Below are 23,995 nucleotides of genomic sequence, written 5' to 3'. Positions count from 1 at the left end.
TAGAAAATAAAATATTTAATAAAATCAACAAACCACAACATTATTTCAGATGTAAAAGTGTTATCAGCTTAAACTTGCTTACATTAAAATGAACATTGGCCTCAGAGGAAACACCCAAAAATGAACAAAGTAACAGCTCTAAGTACAGTTACAATATTCAAAGTACTAAAGGCTAGGCACTGGCACTGTAAATTATGGATATTTACTCATTTGCATTCTGAGAATGTACGAAGTCACAAGAACATTTATTATAAGGCATTATGCATACATTATAATGCATTAAGAATACCCTTATAATGCATTATAAATACAGGCTTCATCGTGTGTTATAATGCATCGTAATCTTAAAAGTTATAACCACAAAGAGGTAATTATAATATCATATTATAACTGTTGTTACAATTATTTATGAGACAATACAACATATTATAAGGTTTATTTTAAGGCATTTTGCATGCATTGTAATGCGTTAAGAATCCCTTTAAAATGCATTATAAATACAGGCTTCATAGAAAATGTTACCAAAAGACCTTTTTGTTTAATGTTCATCAGTCCCAAAAAGGCAATTATAAACCTAACATTGTGTTATTTTAATAGGGTGCTACTTTGCCTTTGATGTAATTTCCTTTATACTTACAGATAATAGCACAAACAATACATTTGCATTGGGGTCTCTTTTAGTTACTGTACATTCTGATATGTCTGTTCTCTTTGCAACATTCCATTGAGCATATTTAGATTTTTTGAAAAATGTTCTATTGAACAGTGGTTAAGGTACACTATATTACCAGGTTTGTTTAATACCATGGCTGTTACATGGTGGTTTCACTGTTGCAGAGATTGAAAGGATCATTATCCTGACAGATGAGCTGGTAGTGCTTTTCATTCTCCTCGATAACAGAGTTGATTATTTCTACATCTTGGTTCTGAAGTTCCTGACGTGAAAGATGTTCAACAATTCCAGCGCCAAACGAATCTCCCAAAACGTTGGTGGTGGTCCTAAGTCGATCCCTGAAGAATCACAGAGATAAAATCAAACAAAATCACACTGATTCCACATATCCAGCAAAAATATGTATAAAATATAAAATGCAATATTTTTCAGCTAAATCTTCTTCTTGGATTGGCATATACAGTATATTTTTCAAGCAAGGTTTTTCATTGTCCATGTTTCTTTAGCATGTCGCTATGTGGTTGCTGAGGGTTGCTTACTGGCTCAAGCCAAAAGAGCCAACCTCCAAGTCTATGATGTTCTGGTCCCTAGATATTTTTCAGGTCCCTCCTTTCAATGTAAGTGGAATTTTTGCCTGCTTTATTGTCTAGCAGGTGAAAATCGTAAATCTGATCACCTAGAAAGGTAAAATCTCTCCTCGACCAGTTGAGAACTTTTGAGAACATCGGCCCGTTCTAGGTCTTTTGAGACCAGTTGAGAACATGTCCGCAGCACACAAGATGTGTGACAACTTATGTGCTGCAGTTTTTAGTTCCTTAAAGGAAATGTTCACCCACAAATGAAAATTCTCTCACCTCAATAATACTATTTACTCACCCTCATGCCATCCCAGATGTGTATGACTTTCTTTCTTCTGCTGAACATTTTTAGAAAAATATTTCAGCTCTGTTGGTCCATTCAATGCATGTGAATGGTGGTCAGAACTTTGAAACTCAAAAAAGCACATAAAGGCAGCATAAAGTAATCAATAAGAATCCATGGTTACATCCTTGTCTTCAGAGGCGATATGATAGGTGTGGGTGAGAGACAGATCAATATTTAAGTCCTTTTTTACTATAAATGTCCACTTTTACTTCCACATTCTTCTACTTTTGTTTTTGGTGATTCGCATTCTTTGTGCATATCGTCACCTACTGGACAGGAAGGAGAATATATAGTAAAAAAGGACTTAAATATTGATATATGCTTTTTTGACCTTCAAACTTTTGGTCACCATTCACTTGCATTGTGTAGACCTACAGAGCTGAGATATTTTTCTAAAAATCTTCATTTGTGTTCAGCAGAAGAAAGAAATGTATACATATCTGGGATGGCATGAGGATGAGTGAATGATGAGAGAATTTTCAATTTTGGGTGAACTATCCCTTTAAGTACGATCACTTATAATAGTGATGCCTGCCTTAGCCAGCACCACTTATTACAAATATCGACTATAATTGAAGCCTTAAAGAGCAATATTCTTTTGCAAAGGTTGAACATATACAGTACAAGTGTGGCAGAATAATTTTTCACATAATCTGTTTGAACAAAAATTATGGCACACAACCTTGAGCCAGCCACTCAAGAGGAGTATTCTATGTTTTTTATTCAAAGGTTGGTATTATGGAAGCACAATATGAAAGCAGAATGTGTTAACAGTGCCAAGAGAGCTTCAGATAGCAGCCTGCATTATGTATCAATAACCTTTGGGAGAGTGCTCTCTACTGGAGCCGCATGCTTCAACATGACATTTGAGAAAGACTCACAGGAACCAGTCCACTGCAATGATCAGTGTAATGTCCTCTGTGGGCAGTCCCACCGATGTCAATACTATCACCATGGTAACCAGCCCAGCCTGAGGGATGCCTGCTGCTCCAATGCTGGCAGCAGTCGCCGTGATGCTAAAGGAAAAACGGAGGCTTTTTAATATGGCAAAACTCTGAGTTTAAGGCAAAATAGCCCATTGGCAGTGTAGGGTAGTAATGGACTACATGTAATCCAGATTATGTAATACACGTAAAATGAATACTCTTAAAATTACATTTTCATCAAAACATGCAATAAGTAAACCAAACTTATTTAGATTCGATTCTTAAAAATTGTAATCTAAAAGATTGTGTTACTGAATACAATTTCTTTTTTTCTTTTTTTTCTTTTCTTTTACAATTTTAGTGTTATTTGTAATCAGTACCAGATCACATTTCAGAAGTTGTCTACCCAACACTGCCCATTGGGATATGATTTATAACAAGGGGATAAGTGTGAAATAACGTTTTGAACATGTTTTGAGAAAACTTGTATAGTAGGGGAAGATGGGGGAAAACCCCATCTTACCCTACTTGCGTTTATCATAACCAACCTGATGGTGAGGATTTGCCCAAAATTTAGGTCCATGTCATTGACTTGGGCAATAAAAATGGCTGCCACTGCCTCGTACAGAGCTGTTCCATCCATGTTAATTGTAGCTCCGACTGGCAGCACAAATCGCGTCACTGTTTTGTCCACATGGTTGTTTTCCTCAAGACAACGGAAGGTGATGGGCAGGGTAGCAGAACTGAGGAGCAGAAATACATGAGTGAGTCATAGAATTACAGTGCTGTAGAAACACATTGAGTATAGTTGGTGGAAAAGATCTGAAGCTGTTAGCATTTTTCTAGGCCATTGAGAATGGCAGAGCCCCTTACAGAACAGGGCTGGAATTTTTTTTTTTCTGAAATAGTTTTGCATGCCCTTGCAATAGTTTTGTGGTCCCTCAAAATAAATTTAACAAGGTTTTACTACAGTAGCCATACTTTAACCATGATATTTGTGGTGAAACCATAAAAATAATACAGGAAAACGAAAACTATTGTAATAAAAATCATAATTTCGTGGTTACTATATTTTTACCACAAATATTTGTAGTAAAATCATAGTAAGCACAATATTAACCATGGTTAATCTATGGTAAATCCATGGTTACCGTAAGAATACAATATACTGTATTAAAAACATGGTTTCTGTCAACAAAAACATGGTTACTTTTCATGGTTGTTACAATATTACTATGGTAAAAGGATGGTTTTTGCCAATAAAAAACACAATTAGCCAACTACAATTATGATTACTACAATATTACAGAAGTAAAACCATGATTTCAATCAAAAACTTTGGTAACAACAGTCTACAAAATTACCATAGTTAAACCATAGTTTCTGTCAAAAAACATTGTTACTATAATCATGGTTACTACAGTATTACTATAGTAAAACCATGGTTTGCAACAAAAAACATGGTTACTACATTATTACTATAGTTAAACCATAATAAATTTATTGCAAGGGAATGCAAAACAATTGTGAGGGATAGCAATCTTTTGCAAAAGGGCATGCAAAACTTATTACGAGAGCATGCAAAACTATTTCAGTTAAAAAAATATTTGCCCTGTCCTTCAAGGGGCTCCGTACTTAACCCAAAATTGCTCCAGGGGTGCTGCACATCGTTTTTGGATAATAAATGTCTGTATGATATTTAAGTAACCAACTAACCACAAAAATGCACTATACAGAATGAAGTATGAGCTCATTCTAGAGAAACCTGAATTTGAACCTGAACATTTACCTGTAGTACTTGGGTTCTTCCCAATATTCAGTGGTCAAAAAATACCCAATATGAAATGGGTAATCCTCTTTTGGGGTTTTATGTTACAGGGTTGAAGATCAGTGCAAAAATGTAACAGCCTTATGCCGGCATCACACTAGCAGACACAAAACAGCTCGATTTTTTGCTTTGATAAGAAACGGTTTTCCAAAACATAAAAGTAAAGTAAGCATAAAGTTGTAATGGTGAGTGTCCAATAGGGGGCTCTGTACTGCACCCACTGTGGTTACCTGGACGAGGTGCCGAAAGCAGTGATCAGAGCCTGCAGCAGCCCAGCAGTGAAGGTGTACGGATTCTTCTTGGTCACCACAAAGAAGAGCAGAGGTAGAACAAACAGGCCGTGGATGAGCAACCCGACAATGACAGACACCGTGTACATCCCTAACTGTCCTCCCACCTGCGCAAGATCCTTCATCTCCACAATCTTCCCTGCAATCAGGAAGAGGATGCCCACCGGAGCATACCTGACCGACAAGGTAGAGATGTGACAAGAGGAAGCTATTTTACAGAAAAGATGCTGCCATAATGAAAATTGAGGCATTTGGACAACAGTCATTTTTAACATATAGCCTTTAATATATTGATTTTATATTTGAACATAAGCTTAGCATCATTTAAAGTCAGGAATTTGTGTATCTGTATTCATGATTTTGTAAACATCTGCAGGAGGGTTATTATCAGATTAACATAATCAAACACTAACCAGATAATGATAGCCACCAAGCGCATTATGGCCTCATTCAGACAGTCAAAGAAGTCCCGCAGAGCCTGGCCCTGCTGTTTCATGTTTCCAATCACTAAACCAAAGCACATGGAAAAGACCACCAGCCCCAGGGCATTCACCCCATTAGAAGAACCTGAAACAGGGACAACTTCTTCCAGTGTCTTCTGGACGGTCTGCAAGATTGTGCTGAAATTAGACATCTGGCCAATATCTGTAGAGTTGATGCTGTCTGACGCATTGACCATGATGCTGACATTTTCGATCAGCACAGTCGTCTTGTATAGTGTTTTATACTGAAAGAAAAGATGGATGAATGGTTATTTCTGTTACTTATCCTTGATGAGCGATTGTGGTGCATTGTTCAGATAAATCTGGCTGTCGGATAGGATTTACAAACCTGTTTGAAGCAGGCCTCAACTAAATTTGGTGGAAACATATTTCTGTAAGAGCAATGAGAAAAGTCAGACCCCAAAACATCTAAAATATAAACACTGATTGCATGAGCAAACGTCTCAGGTTACACATGTAACCTCGGTGCCCTGAGATGAAGGGAACGAGACATTGCTGTAAGCACAATGGGGAGTGTCCTTCTACATGACTTTGTTGAAACAGATTCAGGGAGCCAGAATCTGAAAGGAAGGACTTTGAATTGATACACAGTTCCCTCGAACACAAATCTCAAAAACTGCATGTGACGTGGTGCAATTGGTACATGAAATTACGCGTCCTTCAGATTTATTGACGCAAACCAGTACTGAGGATGGAGGTGCGATAAGATCTCTTTCTGTGTGTGATGAGGAGGAGGGCGTGGCTGGGCCGTGACGATGGACGCCTGGCACTGAGTTGCCCCAATCAGCGGAGACACAGCTCTCAAACTGGTGTCCCCGCTGCTCCTTATCTCTCTCCCGCTGATTGGGGCAACTAAGCACCAGGCGTCCATCATCACGGCCTGGCCACGCCCTCCTCCTCATCACACTGAGTTAACATTTTGAATGGGTGCTTCACAAGAGCGCGATTCAAGCATCTCAGATCTAGAACGGGCCGAAGCTCGCTGTCTTTCGCAGTCTGGGATAGTCTCTATCGCGTTTTTTGCGAGGAGAATGAATCTGTGTGCGCAACACCGGCGCATCCTGTGGTCGGACCACAGATTACAAAACGCTGGTGAAGCGAGGTGGCCGGCGTACAAACTGAATCGTATAACTGTGCTTGATTGTTTTTAATACCCAGTCTGACATGCCCGTGAGGGCTTGCTGTGCGTTCGCGCAGAAGAGGAAATGGCCCTTTTTCTGAGAATGTGTGAGTGTCCCATGTTTGTACAATGGCCGCTTTTTTCTCTTTTGTGAAAGCAATATTTGTTTGAGTAATACACACAGAAGCAACATTTTTAACAATGTCCCATTCCCGATGAAAAGTATTGGGGAAGAGGCGAGAAATACTGTGTGCCTTGAATTGAACCTTCTTCGGCTCGGGCCCGTGAATAACGGCGAGCTCTTCACGAGGCTGGGCATGTCAGGAACGTTTCTGCTGCCCGGCCGGGGTTTTCCATCGGCGTGCTGGGAAAGGGGAAGTGCTACTTCTCTTTGGCAGAAAGTGTTTTATCGCTTGAGACTGCTTTTGCGCTGCGATGAATCACTCTGAAAAGTCTTTCAAGGTGTTGCCAAAGAGACCGTCGGGCGACACCGGGGTGTCGAGGAGGGCGGCTTTCTCTGCGCCACGCCAAATTTGCCAGTCCAGAACCACAAGGTTGCTCATTGCTTTGCAGATGGCCTGAGCGGTAGATTTTGTGGCTTGCAGCACCAAATCTGTAGTGTTGCGAAGCTCTTTGAAAAGCTCTGGATCAGGGCCTTGCTCATCCATTTGTTTAAGGAGCTTAGCTTGAAAAATCTGGAGTACTGACATGCTGTGGAGTGCTGAACCAGCTTGGCCCGCTGCTGTATAAGCTCTTCCAGCCAGTGCGAACGTCAGTCGACATGGCTTGAAGGGGTGGGTGGGACGGGATTTCCATCCATGGCATTATGATGGCAGAGGTGAGCTGCAACTGCCTGTTCCACCGGGGGAAATTTGAGTAGACTTTTTCCTCATCGTGGTCCACTTTAGTGAGGACGGCAGCACCTCCGACCTGAATGTGCGAAGAGTAAGGTGCATGCTAGATATTTGTGAGCTCTGCGTGGACCTCAGGGAAGAATGGTGCACTCCTCCGGACTGCGGGTCTGTTGCCGACGGCCGGTTTGCAAAAACCATTCATCCAGGTGAGACCTTTCTGGCTCTTGTGGAGGGGACCACTAAAGACCGAGCTCTTCAACCGCTCTCGCAAGGACGTTTAGAACCTCCTTGTCTATGGCGTGTGCACATTCTTCACCCTTGCTGGGGGAAGGGGCGGCAACATCCTCCGGAGACCACTCGCCTGAAGCTGCCAGTGACACAGCATCATCCCCAACGTCAGTGCCGCCAAACATAATGAGGCCGTGCGCTCCAATAGAGGGCTGGAGATCATCACGTGCATAATGCACAGGCAAGGACGTTAGATCGTAAGTTTGGGGGGCTCGCAGGGCTTGCGCAGACACGAGATCCTCCTCTGATTCTTTCAACTCAACCTCACTGCCCTACCGTGCCTCCTCATGTGGTCCCTCAGGACTTAACACAGAAGAGGCAGGTGGGAGGGCATGAGAGGCTGGAACTTCCCTCAGAACGAGGTCGATCCTAGAGCGCAACATCCAGAGATTCATGCCCAGTGCGCAGTGAGAGCTGCTTGTGTGTGGGAGCAGCTCAGGCAGTGAACACAGCTCTCGTGCTCATCAGGTGGCGGGATGTGCCATTCGCATAGGCACTTGCGGAATGACGTCTTCAAAAAGACACGCATCACGCAAGCAGCTCTTAAGTTAATACTGTATGTATATATATATATATATATATATATATATATATATATATATATATATATAAAGGATAGAGTAACTCCAGCCGGAGTGCTGAGGGAAGCAAGTAGGACATACACTGAAGCACCGCGTTGATCAACGGCGAGCGTCTGAAGCGAAGAACCCATTCACTGAGAACACACAGGGGAGCGGAAAGCCTCTCAATGCAGGCACTGAGCACAGGCAATGAGTTGTCCTGTTCGCGTCTTGCTGAGAAGTTCTGTCCGCTGAAAGTGTATATCAACGATGAAGCAGAAAGGGTTCCAAGACAAAGACGAAGTTCGCAGCCTTGAAGGAAGAAAATTCCAAAGAAATTGTGACTTTGTGCCCGCTTATATAGGCCGACTGCTTACCTACAGTGGCAGAGCTTAGACACTATTGCCAATCAGAGGATTGGCGTGATTATATAAGGGTTTCAACAAGGTCGTGTAGAAGGATACTCCCCATAGTGCTTGCAGCAATGTTGAGTGAACTGAATCGAAAGGGAACTAAACTTTCCCCCCACCTTATCAGGTCCAGAAAGGCATCAGCAGCCTGCACTGGCTCAATGCTGCCACTAGAGGTCATCGGACTGTCCCTGCTCCCTTTCCCTGGCCTGATAAGAATCACAATGACAATACCGATGAAAACAGCTATAAACGTTGTCACCATGTAGTAGATGATGGCCCGAATTCCCATCTTCCCAGATGCCTTGCTGTCTAAGGACGAGATTCCTGCAAAGACAAGCAGCAAAGTCTTGCACCTAGAGACCAAAAGACTATGACTGGAAGTTAAAGAGATAGTTCACCCAAAAATGAATTTACTCACCCTTCAGGCATCCCGGATGCGTATGACTTTCTTTCTTCTGCAGAACACAAATTAAGTTTTTTAGAAGAATATCTCAGCTCTGTAGGTCATCACAATGCATTTGAATGGGTGGGTGCCAAAATGTTGAAGCTCCAAAATCCACATAAAGGGAGCATAAAAGTAATCCATATGACTCCAGTGGTTAAATCCATGTGTTCAGACACGATATGACAGGTGTGTGTTTTGTTTTTGTTTTTTGTTTTTTTTATCATAAATTCTCCTCCCTGCCCAGTAGGGCACAATATGCAGGAAGAATGTGAATCACCAAAAACACAAGAAGAAGACTGTGAAACTAAAGTGGAGATTGACTGAGCAAGGAGACAAATTTGTAGTAAAAAAGGACATAAATATTGATCTGTTTCTCACCCACACCTATCATATCGCTTCAGAAGATATGGATTTAACTACCAGTCATCTGGAGTATTTTTATGTTGCCCTTATTTGGATTTTGGAGCTTCAAAATTTTGGCACCCATTCACTTTCATTGTATGGACCTACAGAGCTATGAAATTCTTCTAAAAATCTTTGTTTGCGTTCAGCAGATGAAAGAAAGTCAGACACATCTGGGATGGTATGAGGGTGAGTAAACGATGAGAGAATTTTAATTTTTGGGTGAACTAACGCTTTAAAGCAATAGTTCACACAGAAATGAAAATTCTATCATCATTTACAAAAGAAGAATTTTTGAAGAATGCCTGGGCTGCTCTTTTCCATATAATGAAAGCAAGTTCCAGTAAGCAGAGACTGTATGGAACCATATAGGTACCATAAAATTAGTCTATAAAACTCATTTGCTGTATTCCAATACTTTTATATACATATATGGTGCTTTTTTTCAGTTTTTGGAGCTTGACAGCCCCTAGTCTCTATATGCTTACACTGTATGGAAAAGAGCTGCAAGAACATTCTTCAAAACATCTCCTTATGAGTTGCATGGATAAAAGGCAATCATACCGGTAGGAACAACATGAGCAAATTATGTTGTAAATATAAATAATAACTGAATTTCATTTTTGGGTGAATTATTTCTTTATGGTGCTTCTTCATGTTGCTTCTGAAGGTGCTATATAGAATAATGTTTTGCTGATATACCTGTGACAAGACTGGAGACGATGAGTGGTAGAACAAGCATCTGAAGCATTCTCATGAGCAGCTCTCCAGGGAAAGAAAAATACTTCACCTCCCTGATGGACAGGTTATGAGGCCTGAGAGCAAAACCCAGCAGCACCCCTGAACAATGCAGTCAAACGAAGTTAACATGAGACTATGTAATAAAATCCCCTAACATTGTCTGTGCTAGATATATCCAAAAAGGAAGTTTTCCACAACCAATGTACATTAAAGCTTTTGGACAACAACATCAATAGATGGCTACAAATGCACAAATAAAATTATATATATATATATATATATATATATTGTAAAATATAGATATTCCATAATATTATAATATATTATATTAGACAGTATTATATTATGTTATATTATATTATAAATAAGATATAAAATAATTTAAATATGCAAGTTTAGTTTGCTAGTTTATTGGTTTGTTTGGTTTTTAAACTTCCCATAACCTTCCCTACTTCTGTCATGATCATAAAAACAACTTTCTCACTACAACTATGTGTATTCCTCCTGGCTGGTAAATTGCTTTACCTAAAGCCACTGCAGCCACAGTGAAGATTACAAATGTGTTCTTCCAAAGGAAGGTCTTGACACTGTCTCGCGTGATGCCGCCCATCTTTCGCCTGCCTCCTGACATCTGCTTCTGTAGAGCTCTGCAGAGACGCTGGAGCCCCTCCTCAGCACGCTGTGGCTTCTAAGAGTCTTCACTCAGAATCAGGCTGGTGTTGTTAGGAGGCTTCTCAATCATAATCAGCTCTAATACATGATCCAGCAGGGTTTCATGGGAAACTGAGGCAGAAAATGGAGAATGTTAGCAGAACTATCGGCCATTGCAGGGTTTGAACCCACAGCGTTTCAGGTACCGGCCCTTGTTATTAACTGCTAACCCACCACTCCCCAGTTGTAAACTATAAGTGAGGGTGATAGCATACAAACATACCCATGCTATTTCTGCAGTTTACTTTGCATAGTACAGGTATGTTAATTTTCTGTATGCATGATATACCAAGATGACCTAATACATTTGCCAATATGTGCATTATATCAGTGATTCCCAACCATGGCAATTGGGAATTTTCAATTGAAAATGTATTAGTTTGGACATGGCGTCAGACTGCTCTAGTTTGAGTGGAAGCTCTAGTTTTAGGCTAGTTTAAATGTGAATAAATGCAGTAATGGCTATTTTAATCATATTAATATTTAATAACATGCAGGATACTATATGTAGGAAAAAGTTTCTGGTTTGAGGCAAAATTGGATTACAAATGCAAAATAATTTTTTATTTAAAGAGATAACTAAATAAAACTTGCTTAATTAAACATCCAACTGAGCACATGTGACAACAAGGTAGCATTCTATTAGTAATTAAAACATTCATCGCAGCATTATGCATTCTGTTTCTCATGCTATTTTTTCAAATAGTAGGCGCTATAAAGTGTGCAGAATGCAGTGTGCTAGTATTGCATTCTGAACATAGTCCAGCCAATTCTTAAAACACCACACAGCTTCATTTTTTTGTTTGTTCTGTACTATATCCCATCAAACTTAATTTGACTGTGCATTAAAGGGACAGTTCACCCAAAAATGAAAATACTCTCATTATTTACTCACCCCCATGATATCCCAGGTATGTATGACTTTCTATCTTCACCAGAGCACATTTTAAGAAAAATAGAAAAATATCTTAGCTCAGTAGGTCCTTAAAATGCAAGTGAATGGAGATTTTTACAAGTGAGAAGGAGGAACGCTGTATAGTAGCTTGGTTGGTTTTGGTTTAGATCTGTATTTATTTGTTTCTTTACACACAATGGGGCATTTGTGTGCATATCCTGGATGTCTCAACCGAGTGGAGAACGTGAGATTACGTCGGTATCATGAAAACGTAAATACGTCACACGAGAGACCGCTTGGACTCCACCCTCTCGCGAAACTTACCCTCACGTTGGATCATAGTTAAGAAGTACTAAAATATTTAGCTTTTTCACACCAAAAGTGATTGTATCGCTTTAGAAGACATTAACTTAACCACTGGAGTTGTATCGATGACGTTTATGCTGACTGTCTGTGATTTTTGGAGCTTCAAAAGAGAAATCTCTATTCACTTGCTAATATATTTTCTATATTTCTTCAAATGTGTTCTGGTGAAGAAAGAAAGTCATACACACCTGGGACATCATATGGGTGAGTAAATAATGAGAGAATTTACTTTTTTGGGTGAACTATCCCTTTAAGAGTATAAATAACTGTTCCTGTAGGGGGCATGGATGACCTGTTAGTACACTTTTGTTTCGGCATCATTAGTGGGTAACTCCTTTAATGACATGCTGACACAAGTAGAAGAAGCTAATGTTATGACATACTCTAATTTATTATGAAAACTGTAAATGCAAAATAAATGTCATAATGAGAAGCTTATCCTCAAGACAACAAACAAATATCACGTGACTTTCAGATAAGCAGTACACAGTGTGTCCATGACGGTCATTGTATATTCTGTTTCAGATGCACAACAGGATGGAATTAAAAGTGTGTAAGCTCACGCCTGTTCTGGAGACAGCTGTGAGTGTGGTGTACTTGCTGAGAGCATAGGCTCACACACCACAGCTGACTGGAGCTCATGAGGGGAGGTGTAATATTATTTTTATAAATTATCATTTAGAAACGTATACATTTTGCCTGGCATCCAACCACACAGTACGCCTTAGCAACCGCATAGCAACACCCTGTCAACTAAACACTAACATGCTAGCAAGTACCACTCACTTCTTCAGAAAATCTAAAAATGTAGTTTTGGATAATAGGCTAATGCATCTTTTATTGCATACACTGCCGAAATGTATTAATCCATTAAATGCATTACCAATATTCCATGAACAATATACTATAAATTATTAACTGTCCAGTAAAAGTTAGATATGCAGAACACTAAAAATGCTCTTAATATTCATCATTTTGCAATGTCAGAACACATCTTAAAAACACACTTACCATGAAGAATAACATTACAACACAGTGCAGGCTTACTAATTTGTTCTGAATAAATAAACTCCTTGTTATCACCGTTCCACATCTCTATGCACATAACTTACATTGTTTAAATAAAGCCTTCATATGGGTCTCAGTTCACTCACCACTCATGCTTACACAGCGCTAAGGTGGGTCTCTTATTGGAGGTCTGTGGGACTCTTCACTCCTGCACTGATTGCTTATCTGGTCGCAGGTAAATCTCAGCTCGTGTGCCAAACATGAAACGGTTTGTCATCTGGCCAGACCTTCAGACCTTCTCTCACCAACAAGTGACCACATACCGTGCAACACTAGTGTCCTTGCTGGCTGATCTAGGGCCAGTCTCCCCTCCACTGATCCCTATTTGATGAACCCGTGACTGATCTCAAAGCAGCGTAAATACTCTAAAATCTACTAACACCCCAGGTGAAAACTGCAAAGATGACACAGACCATAATCTTGCCCCCATCCTTTCCACTTTCCAAAAGTCAACAAATCCCCAAAAGAGCTGCACTTGATCTCACCTGAACCAGAACATCACACACTCATGAGAAAACACTGAGAGGAATAACATTATATTTTTGAATTGAGCAAGTTGTTTTCTAACTATAGCTTTTAAGATAGAGAGTTAACATTTGATCAATGCTCTCTGTGCTCTGTGTTGTAAAAATAATAAGCCCACATTACTGCCTATTTGATGCCTTAATCAGGGTGCAGATGAATATTATAATAGAATAAAAAGTTTTAAAATTAGAGTATAGGTTAAGTAGAGAGAGAGAGAGAGAGAGAGAGAGAGAGAGAGAGAGAGAGAGAGAGAGAGAGAGAGAGAGAGAAAGAAAGAGAGACTTTGCATTTTTGTTAACAACAATATAAGACTGACTCACTAGTAACATGTATTGTAGTGAATCCCTCCTGTGCGTTATGGTAACAGAGCGCGCAGCTGTGGAGCGACTGAAGCGTTATCACAGGATGCTTCCTGTGTAAAGAAAAAGCGACCTCACGTCCGACAGCGCAAAGAATCAACACGTTAATAAAGTCTCATCATTGGAGGAGGCGTTTAAAACTGAGTGGATGCAGTGACAACACCCGTTCTGCGTTTACACTGATAAATTCATTCCTGACTGTTCAATAACAGTATTAAAAGTTATTATATGTGATATATAAATATGCATGTATATATGTGATATAGGCTACATATTATATCGTCTTCATTAAATAATGAATAAAATGGCATGCATGGTGCAAACGCTTTGTTGCACGAGATCAAGAGTCAAATGTCCTGCTTATCTCATTGGCATGACAACGCGCCTGCTTGCACTTGTTGGGGTCCAGTTTTTTGCTCTGTAGTATGTGGGGGATAATGACCTTCTACTCCGATCCACCCACTCGCCCACCTACACAGTGTCTTAGGCCTGTTGTACTGTACAAACTCCTCTCACTCTTTCACTGCAACTTTCCCCTAGGAATCTCTAAGGAACCTGTAAATCCATGCAGGGGTTAAAGGTTTAACTTTGGACATGCATTGTGTTTTTATGTTCATGGATTTTCATGATGATGTGGAACAAAATTTGTTCAGGAACATCAATAATCATGTTACCATTGTGAGAACAAAGAACAATTCACATGCACAATGAGATGAGGATATGTGTTTTTTTTATTATTATTATTATTACTACTGATAGCAATTTACTTTTGAATCAGAGCACAGCAACACAATACGATTTACAAGAAGTTGGACGTGTTTCTTGAAAAACATTGCTGTGTGTTATACCAGCCATTTTAATGCCTCCAGTTCCCCTAGTGGACAATTAAAGGCCTTTTTACTATTTTACACCAAATTAACAAGAAAATAAATAATATAATATAACATCACATCACATAACATAACGTAATATTATATATCACAAAAGTTTGCACACTATTTAACTTAAAGGAATATTCAAGGCTCAATACAAGTTAAAGGGATAGTTCACCCCAAAATGAAAATTCTCTCATCATTTACTCACCCTCATGCCATCCCACATGCGTAAGACTTTCTTTCTTCTGCAGAACACATATGAAGATTTTTAGAAGAATATCCTAGCTCTGTAGGTCCATTTAGTGCAAGTGAATGGGTGCCAAAATTTTGAAGCTCCAAAATCCACATAAGGGCAACATAAAAGTACTCCAGACAACTCTAGTGGATAAATCCATGTCTTCTGAAGTGATACGATAGGTGTGGGTGAGAAACAGATCAATATTTCAGTCATTTTCCTTTCACTTTCACCTTCTGTTTTTGGTGATTCACATTCTAAGTGCATATCGCCCCCTACTGGACAAGGAGGAGAATTTATGACAAAAAATAAAAAATAAAAAATGACTTAAATATTGATCTGTTTCTCCCCTACACCTATCATATCGTACCTGATCACACGGATTTAAGGAGTAGTATGGATTACTTTTATGCTCCCTTTATGTGAATTTTGGAGCTTCGAAATTTTGGCCCCCCATTCACTTGCATTGTGAGGACCTACAGAGCTGAGATGTTCTTCTAAAAATCTTAATTTATGTTCTGCAGAAGAAAGAAAGTCATACACATCTGGGATGCCAGGAGGGTGAGTAAATCATGAGAGAATTTTAATTTATGGGTGAACTATCCCTTTAAGCTCAATCGACAGCATTTGTGGCATAACATTGATTACCAAACATAAAAAAAAGCAAAATTCTGGGTTACTGGGGAACTTACAATGAAAGTTAATGCAACCAATTTTTGGAGGGTTTAAAGGCAGAAATGTGAAGCTTTTAATTTGATAAAATCACTTATATTAATTCTTCTGTTAAAACTCATGTATTATTTGAGCTGTAAAGTTGTTTAAACTGTAATTTTACAGTCATTTTTGGGGTTTAGGGTTTGTTGACATTACATCGCCATGGCAACAATGCTGTAAAATTGGTATAAAATTGTTGTAAAAATCATTTTACACAGAAAAGGTTAGTAATGATTTTATCACACTAAAATCATGTTAACATGCATATTGTTTATGTCTTGTGGCTAAACTTTTGAAACAGTTAGCATTTTAACATTCAAAAATTGGCCCCCATTCACTTACATTGTAAGTGCGTCACTGGAACCAAGATTTTTGATTTTTTTTTTTTTTTTAAGAAAAGAAGGGGCAAGTCAAAATACATTTTTGTGGTAATCAATATTATGCCACAAATGCTGTTGATTGAGCTTAACTTGAATTGAACCTGGAATATTCATATAAAAGAGAAAAGCCTGTTGATTTCAGAGAGAAGCGTCATATAACAGAACTATGTAAAACAATTGTGTTTTTGTGAAATGTGTGTGCGTATCAGTTTTCAGGGGTTTATTAAAAATGGCTTTAATATAAAAACATGGCACAAACATTGCTTTAACATAAAAGAGCGTATTTCACATTTTTGAAAGGTGACAGTAACAGACTGCATCACTATGGAAACACAATGGGTCTGCCAGAGTGTGGGTGGCATGTTGCATACATGTTTTACATTTAGCTACTGTCATTACACTTTCAGCTGCTGAGAAACAGGTATGAAACGCAATGAACTATAAGTGAATTAGACTGCAATTGATGAAATTATAAAAGTTATACTTACTGTAACATACACTGTAAGTGTTCTCTTCATAAATTATCTGCTTAGCAGTGACAAATGCCATGTCATGCAATACATTTATTCTGTTCAAAAACTAAAATCCTAACCTGATAGTAGATACTTGCACTGGCCTTAGAATATTTGTGGTCAGTTATTTTATTCATGTACAGGTGCATCTCAATAAATTAGAATGTCGTGGAAAAGTTCATTTATTTCAGTAATTCAACTCAAATTGTGAAACTCGTGTATTAAATAAATTCAGTGCACACAGACTGAAGTAGTTGAAGTCTTTGGTTCTTTTAATTGTGATGATTTTGGCTCACATTTAACAAAAACCCACCAATTCACTATCTCAAAAAATTAGAATACATCATAAGACCAATAAAAAAAACATTTTTAGTGAATTGTTGGCCTTCTGGAAAGTATGCTCATTTACTGTATATGTACTCAATACTTGGTAGGGGCTCCTTTTGCTTTAATTACTGCCTCAATTCGGCGTGGCATGGAGGTGATCAGTTTGTGGCACTGCTGAGGTGGTATGGAAGCCCAGGTTTCTTTGACAGTGGCCTTCAGCTCATCTGCATTTTTTGGTCTCTTGTTTCTCATTTTCCTCTTGACAATACCCCATAGATTCTCTATGGGGTTCAGGTCTGGTGAGTTTGCTGGCCAGTCAAGCACACCAACACCATGGTCATTTAACCAACTTTTGGTGCTTTTGGCAGTGTGGGCAGGTGCCAAATCCTGCTGGAAAATGAAATCAGCATCTTTAAAAAGCTGGTCAGCAGAAGGAAGCATGAAGTGCTCCAAAGTTTCTTGGTAAACGGGTGCAGTGACTTTGGTTTTCAAAAAACACAATGGACCAACACCAGCAGATGACATTGCACCTCAAATCATCACAGACTGTGGAAACTTAACACTGGACTTCAAGCAACTTGGGCTATGAGCTTCTCCACCCTTCCTTCAGACTCTAGGACCTTGGTTTCCAAATGAAATACAAAACTTGCTCTCATCTGAAAAGAGGACTTTGGAACACTGGGCATCATCACAATTAAAAGAACCAAAGACTTAAACTACTTCAGTCTGTGTGCATTGAATTTATTTAATACACGAGTTTCACAATTTGAGCTGAGTTACTGAAATAAATGAACTTTTCCACGACATTCTAATTTATTGAGATGCACCTGTATATATTTGGAATGTGATGGATATTTTATATTCAGTTTGATGCTGTTCAGATGCAAAACACCAAAAAGAGGATCTACCGTTAGCTCAGACTTGCTGCAAAAATTGTAATGCCATTCTCGTCTTGTATTTTATACAAGATAAGCACACACAGAGATAAATGATTATACATTGTACATGTTAAACTCAAAGAAAGTAATAAAGTTACTATATATATATATATATATATATATATATATATATATATATATATATATAAACAGAGTTTTACTCATTCAGATTGCTTGCTTAAACATTCTGTCTTCCACTGCATTTAAATGCAGTTGAGGACTCATTTGCACTCCAAAATACAACATTCATTCTGTTTAACCTAACACTATTCTTCCTTTGCCAAAATGCTTAACTTCTCTGCTGTTTAATTAATCAATTAATTTAATGTTGTTTGTTAATGTTAAAATGCCCAAATGTTTAACGGTCTCATCTGACCACTGAATTAATTTTCTTAAGAATCAGTCAGTGTAGAGAAAATGACAGTGGAATAACAGAGGCCCAGTTCATAAGAAATCTTTTTCTAACCCTTCCCACTTCCCCCAAATTATGTTCTGCAGTTGAGAATTATGTTACTGAGCAGCTATTGCTGCCTTACTAAGAAAAACTGTAGTGCAGCTTTTAGAGCACTTTGTCATTTTAGAAGCCACTTGCTTGTATGCTGACCTTTGACTGATAGCATTAAAGGAATATTCCAGGCTCAGTACAAGTTAAGCTCAGTTGAAGCATTTGTGGCATAATATTGATAACCACAAAAATAAAATTTCGACATTTCTTTAAAAAACGCAAAAATCAAGGTTACAGTGAGACACTTACAATGGAAGTGAATGGGGGCCAATTTTTGGAGGGTTTAATCAGAAATGTTAAGCTTATTTTATAAAAGCACCTGCATTAATTCTTCTGTTAAAACTTGTATATTATTTGATCTGTAAAGTTGTTTAAATTGTAATTAATCATTTTAGGGTTTGTTGACATTACATCATCATGGTAATGCAATGGTAAAATTGGCTATAACTTTATACAGAAAAGGTTTGTAATTGATTTTATCATACTAAAATCATGTTTGCACACGTCCTTTATGTCTTATGGCTATACTTTTGAAACAGTGAGTATTTTAATGTTCAAAAATTGGACCCCATTCACTTCTATTGTAAGTGCTTCACTGTAAAACATATATATTTTTAAGAAAAGTAGGGACGAGTCGATATTCATTTTTGTGGTAATCAACATTATGCCACAAACGCTGTCAATTGAGCTTAACTTGTACTGAAACCGGAACATTCCTTAAAAGAGATGAAAGTATCTTATAGTCCAAAACTGCCTGACCAAAAGACAAAAAGGTCATAGATTTAATGCTTTGAAATGTCACCTCACTACTTTAAGCTAAATGAGACATCAGACCTGAGACAGTAAGCTGTTCTTAACTCTGCTACTACTACTAAAACTCAAATCAAGTGGTAGAAGATTTTTATTCATTAAAAAATTCATAATACAATCAAATGCCAAAAAAAGTTTGTATCAAAGAAAAAAAAAATCTGAATACAAAATAGCAGTTTTATACAGGAGCCAAATACAGATGAGACTGCTTATCTTCCAAATTCTGATGATCATGCAATGTTTTGCTAGCATCATTAGGCTAATGTTGTTTAAACACACACACACAACATTTTAAAAGAGTTACTAAAAATTCCCACAAAATAGCTAAATTAGTGGTCATATAAGAACAGCTGTGTATTTTGACAGTCATAAACTTACTATTGTTAATCACACTTTTAACAGTTACACAGGCGTACACGTTGGTTTAGGTGTTAGTGAACTGACACATAAGGCAATTATAAATAAGGTGAACACAGATATCTCACTGTAGCCATTGAGATCTGTAAATGAAATGATATGAAGTTTACGCAGTCCACAGTACATTAAGGAGTAGGCTATATATAGTACAGCTCAGAAGTATTCTTATTTGGCATATCGTGTCACTAAATTAACCCGCGGTTTATAAAGCAATGCTTAAAACACCATAGATGAAAATTAGCAATGTCAATTATGGAATGCAAACAACAATCTTTACATTGTCTTATTAAAGTGTTCTCATTCATTAGTCAGTTCAATACATTAAAATGATCTTTAACACAGGTGATTAATGAAGAAGTCCTTGTTAATCTACAATGACTGGTTTCTTGGCATCACTCTTTGGCTGAGGGAGGCTGGTTGTTTATAATTAGTTTAAAAACATGCTTTGAACATGTGATTAACCAATAATGACATGCAATGAGCTCCAATTAGTGTGTTTTAGACCGGCATTAGTGTTGCATCATGGACTGTCTAACTACTTCCTCCAGGGATTTTCTAGTGACGAGAAGTCTGACCACGTCTTCATTCTTCTTGGTGAGTCTTTTTCGTGCCTGATCATGTGTCACCATGGTCATGTCCCAGCCATTTACCTGTCATCAACATTGAGATCACCCGACGGGTATTATAAAATTATCTATATGTACATACAAAGACATCTTGTGTCAATGAATAATCTTTGACACAGTCATGATATGTTAAAGGAACAGTTCACCCTAAAATGATCCCTTATGAACTCATATGCTGTTTCAAACTCACATGACTTTCTTTTGTGGAATGCAAATGTAGATATTTCGATGGAGATATGTGAAACAGGCCAAAATGGAAGCCCTTTGTCACTATAAATCTTTCTATCTGCAGTCTGCTTGGCGCAATCATGACTTAAAGCTTGATTACACTTCCTCACGCTTGACGCATGCGCGAGATTTTTAGTGACAAAGGAGTTACATTTTGGTCTGTTTCTCACCTAAAACCGACTGCATCGCTTCAGAAGACATGGATTAAACCACTGGAATTATATGGATTACATTTTTGCTGTCTTTATGTCTTTTTGCATCTTGAAAGTGTTGGACCCCATTGACTTGCATTGTATGGAGAAATACACTTAATATATACATCAAAATATCTTTGTTTGTGTCCTGCAGAAGAAAGTCATATGAGTTTGAGACGGCATAAATGTGAGCAAATAATGAGAACTCATTTTTGGGTGAACTACTCCTTTAAGAGCAGTTCCTGCAGGTCAGGTGTAGCTGTATTAGTGAAACCGAATCTAGTCTTACAAGAATTAACGTAATGTTCTGGATTTGAAACAAGTTTAACTCTAAAAAAAAAAAAAATAATAATAATAATAACAATAATAATAATATCTCACTCAAGCTGTCGATTATGACAGCATACATATAGAAAAAAAAAATGAATTTCAAATAATGCACTTTCAATGGAAGTCTATTGGGCAAGACATTCTAGAGGGTTCAAAAGCAGAAATGTGCAGCTCATATTTGTATTCTTTTGTATAATTTTATATAGGTACTTTTATTGATTCCTTTTAGCGATTTTACAGAGTTTCTCCCATTTTTCCACCCCACCCTCCTCCCGATTTACAATGTCTCCCGATAAACTCACGATTTTCCGCATCCACACTTTATGAGAATGTATTAGATCTCCAGGTAGTGTTGCCACGGGATCGTCCCGTTTTTAAATATGAAATGATGTGTCCGACATGAATCAATAGCCTACGGGACATGATTTGTCCCATAAGCTGGTCAGATGGCATCACGGCGAAGTCGTTTCAGATTGTTAATTTAACACTGATACCAGTTGGAATTTCTTCATATGGTGAGTAAGGGGCTGTCTGAAATGTCCACACACTGTGCTGAAACGTGCTATTTCTATGGAGGACGTGGTAAGGGACTGCCTAAAAAGTCCACAAATTGTGCTAAATAAAAATGTTTTTATTGAAGAACAGAAGGTTCAATAAAGGTTCAATAAGATGTTCAAAATTACACAGATCCAACAGTATGACTCTAGGTTGTTAAGCGATTTTAGCACACTAGTCTCATGTTAACATACATAATGTCTTAAGTCTTGAGACTGTACTTCCGAAACAGGTGTATTTTAACATGTATTTTAATTTTAATCACAGACTTCCATTAGAATTGTATTACTGTTACACATTTTTGTTTGTTTTTAGAAACTGAGTCGAAATAATATCACAGATGCTGTCTGCAGAGCTTTACTTGTATTGCACCCAGAACTTCCTGTAAGCAAGAATGCAGAATAAATAAAGCTCAATCAATCAATCAAGAGCTTTGTTTTTCAACCTGGACCTAATTCTCCATCACTAAGAGCAATCACAGTTTATACCATTTAACAACATAATTAGATCTCTCACCTGCATAATTTGGTCTCCCATTCTGAGACCAGCCACCTCTGCAGGTCCACCTTTAGACACACGTGTGACATAGATTCCCTGAGACATAAATAAAAGTTAGAGGGTCATCTCTAAAATACACTGAACTCAGCAGCAGTTTATGCCCCAGTTGTTGTGATAATTAACAGCAAAATGTCTGGCTCTAAATTTAAATGAAGTTCGCTAAACAAGATCTTTCATGCTATTGCATGAAGAGGTAAAATCTAATGTGCTTCACCTTGTCTGACTTATCTTCGGAGAATGGATTCTGGCTTGGATCTTGGTCAATTCCCCCTCCAATGCTGAATCCTAATATTAAGTTATCACCATCCCGTAGTTTTTGAATTTCAATTCGTTGCTGAAATACAGAGAAAAGTCATCTTATATCTCTTTTGTCCGTCAGGCAGGCACACCATCTAAAAACGTCATGAGCTCCCTACCTAGACATACCTAGATATCTAGGCATCATGCCAAAAAAAATGTTGTCTAGGTAGGCAGCTTACCAGAGTTTGAAACGGCCTATGGCACAGCTATTTATGACCATAAATGGCAGCCCTACCTGTGCAGAACACACATAAGCCACGCCTGCTTATAATCACACCTTAGTGACATTACATTAGTTGAAATACAGGATAATATGGACTCATACCTCAGTTAAATTCATCATTAGGCATTATTTTGCTCCCAAAATAACATTGTTTGAACTCTGAAGAATCTCAGAGCTGATAAGTTTAAAAGTCCCTATATATACACTCACTTATCTGGTACTCTAGTTTGTTTATTAACCATATGGTGCTCTATACTGTGTCACATATCAATTATATATCAGTCTAAAAACGAACTGAATAAATATATCAGAAAAATAACAAGGCTAACGTTAGCCTAGCGTGCTAACTCTTTTCATTACAACAATTGTTAGCTTCAACTCAAACAAACTTAATGAAACAGTCCTGTCATCTCATAAATTAGTACCGAAAGTATGAATTGTGCTTAACTTAAAACAATAAATAAAAATAAAAACCACTGACAATGGGTCAATCAAACAAGAAAAAATATCAAATGTCCGTGTTAAAAGTGACACTGAACACAAAGCTGCTTGAACTCGTGTTAGTGGAGCTTCGCATGCTAAAAAAAAAAAAAAAAAAAAACTTTGTGAGACTGATGCAAACTCACCACAACAGCTGTTATAGGCTGACCGGGTATGTAGGACATTTTCACTATCAAAATGCTAGTGTTTTATTCCTTGTTCAGGCTAGGCTTTGTTCCCCACTCCTCAGAGATTACGGATAATGTGATTGTGTAATAGGTCCTCCCATTTGTGAGTGTGTCATGTTTGGGCTGGGCAGCGCAACACACCCTGCCCTCTGTCTCTGTCACACTACATTCGTAATATTCAGCCTATTTGTTCATTCATTTAATCCGTTATATAATCTGAGAATTTATCAATGGTAAGGTATCATATTTAGGGACATATGTGCGAATTAGACAGAGGATCACTGTGATTTCACTGCCATTTAGACAAGCATCAGCACGACCTACCAGCAGAGGACGCAATGTAACCAAGATTCATCTTTGACTGTCAATATCAGCAAGGCAAAAGTAGTATTAATTAAGGACTTTCTTCTACTATGATAAACATGCAGGCAGAACGGGTGTGTGTGGGGTAAGTGGCATTTGCCTTTTGTACTGTTTATTCTGTACCATCTAAGATTTTGTATACAGCTCATCTTACATCTGAAGTGAGGAAAGCGGTGGATGCACACAAAAAATATACCTCACAACACTAATGGGTCAGATGCATGTTTTAATCTAGATTTCATTTTTCATTCTTATTTGTCATTGACCATAATGCAAATTAATACTAAAAACTAAAACAGATTCAAAAATATATTTTATTAAACAATAAAAACAGATTAATCCCCGG

At 38.1% G+C, this 23,995-nt stretch overlaps 2 protein-coding genes across 3 annotated transcripts; both read right to left on the bottom strand.

The window, feature by feature from the left end:
- Positions 1 to 488: 488 nt before the first annotated feature.
- On the bottom strand, positions 489 to 10,592 carry LOC127427669 (excitatory amino acid transporter 1-like). 2 transcript variants are annotated; one of them, XM_051675385.1, is made up of 10 exons: positions 10,493 to 10,580; positions 9,929 to 10,066; positions 8,496 to 8,703; positions 5,473 to 5,515; positions 5,310 to 5,368; positions 5,055 to 5,261; positions 4,582 to 4,815; positions 3,072 to 3,266; positions 2,479 to 2,613; positions 489 to 1,011 (listed from the first exon to the last, which is right to left on the bottom strand). In XM_051675385.1, exons 1-10 carry the CDS (start codon positions 10,575 to 10,577, stop codon positions 813 to 815), a joined length of 1,503 nt encoding a protein of 500 aa, XP_051531345.1. In that variant the 5' UTR covers positions 10,578 to 10,580; the 3' UTR covers positions 489 to 812. The 2 variants fall into 2 exon arrangements, with proteins under 2 accessions (XP_051531345.1, XP_051531346.1); XM_051675386.1 differs by lacking the exon at positions 2,479 to 2,613 and having other exon boundaries at positions 5,055 to 5,368; positions 10,493 to 10,592.
- Positions 10,593 to 19,260: 8,668 nt separating this feature from the next.
- On the bottom strand, positions 19,261 to 23,399 carry LOC127427690 (tax1-binding protein 3). Its single transcript, XM_051675431.1, has 4 exons — positions 23,245 to 23,399; positions 22,310 to 22,429; positions 22,054 to 22,131; positions 19,261 to 20,254 (listed from the first exon to the last, which is right to left on the bottom strand). The coding sequence occupies exons 1-4, from the start codon at positions 23,281 to 23,283 to the stop codon at positions 20,114 to 20,116; spliced, it is 378 nt and encodes a 125-aa protein (XP_051531391.1). The 5' UTR covers positions 23,284 to 23,399; the 3' UTR covers positions 19,261 to 20,113.
- Between the last annotated feature and the right edge of the window lie 596 nt (positions 23,400 to 23,995).

This window comes from Myxocyprinus asiaticus, chromosome 37, assembly GCF_019703515.2.
Source record: "Myxocyprinus asiaticus isolate MX2 ecotype Aquarium Trade chromosome 37, UBuf_Myxa_2, whole genome shotgun sequence".
Lineage (NCBI taxonomy): Eukaryota > Metazoa > Chordata > Actinopteri > Cypriniformes > Catostomidae > Myxocyprinus > Myxocyprinus asiaticus.
This window is presented reverse-complemented; position numbering and strand designations above follow the sequence as displayed.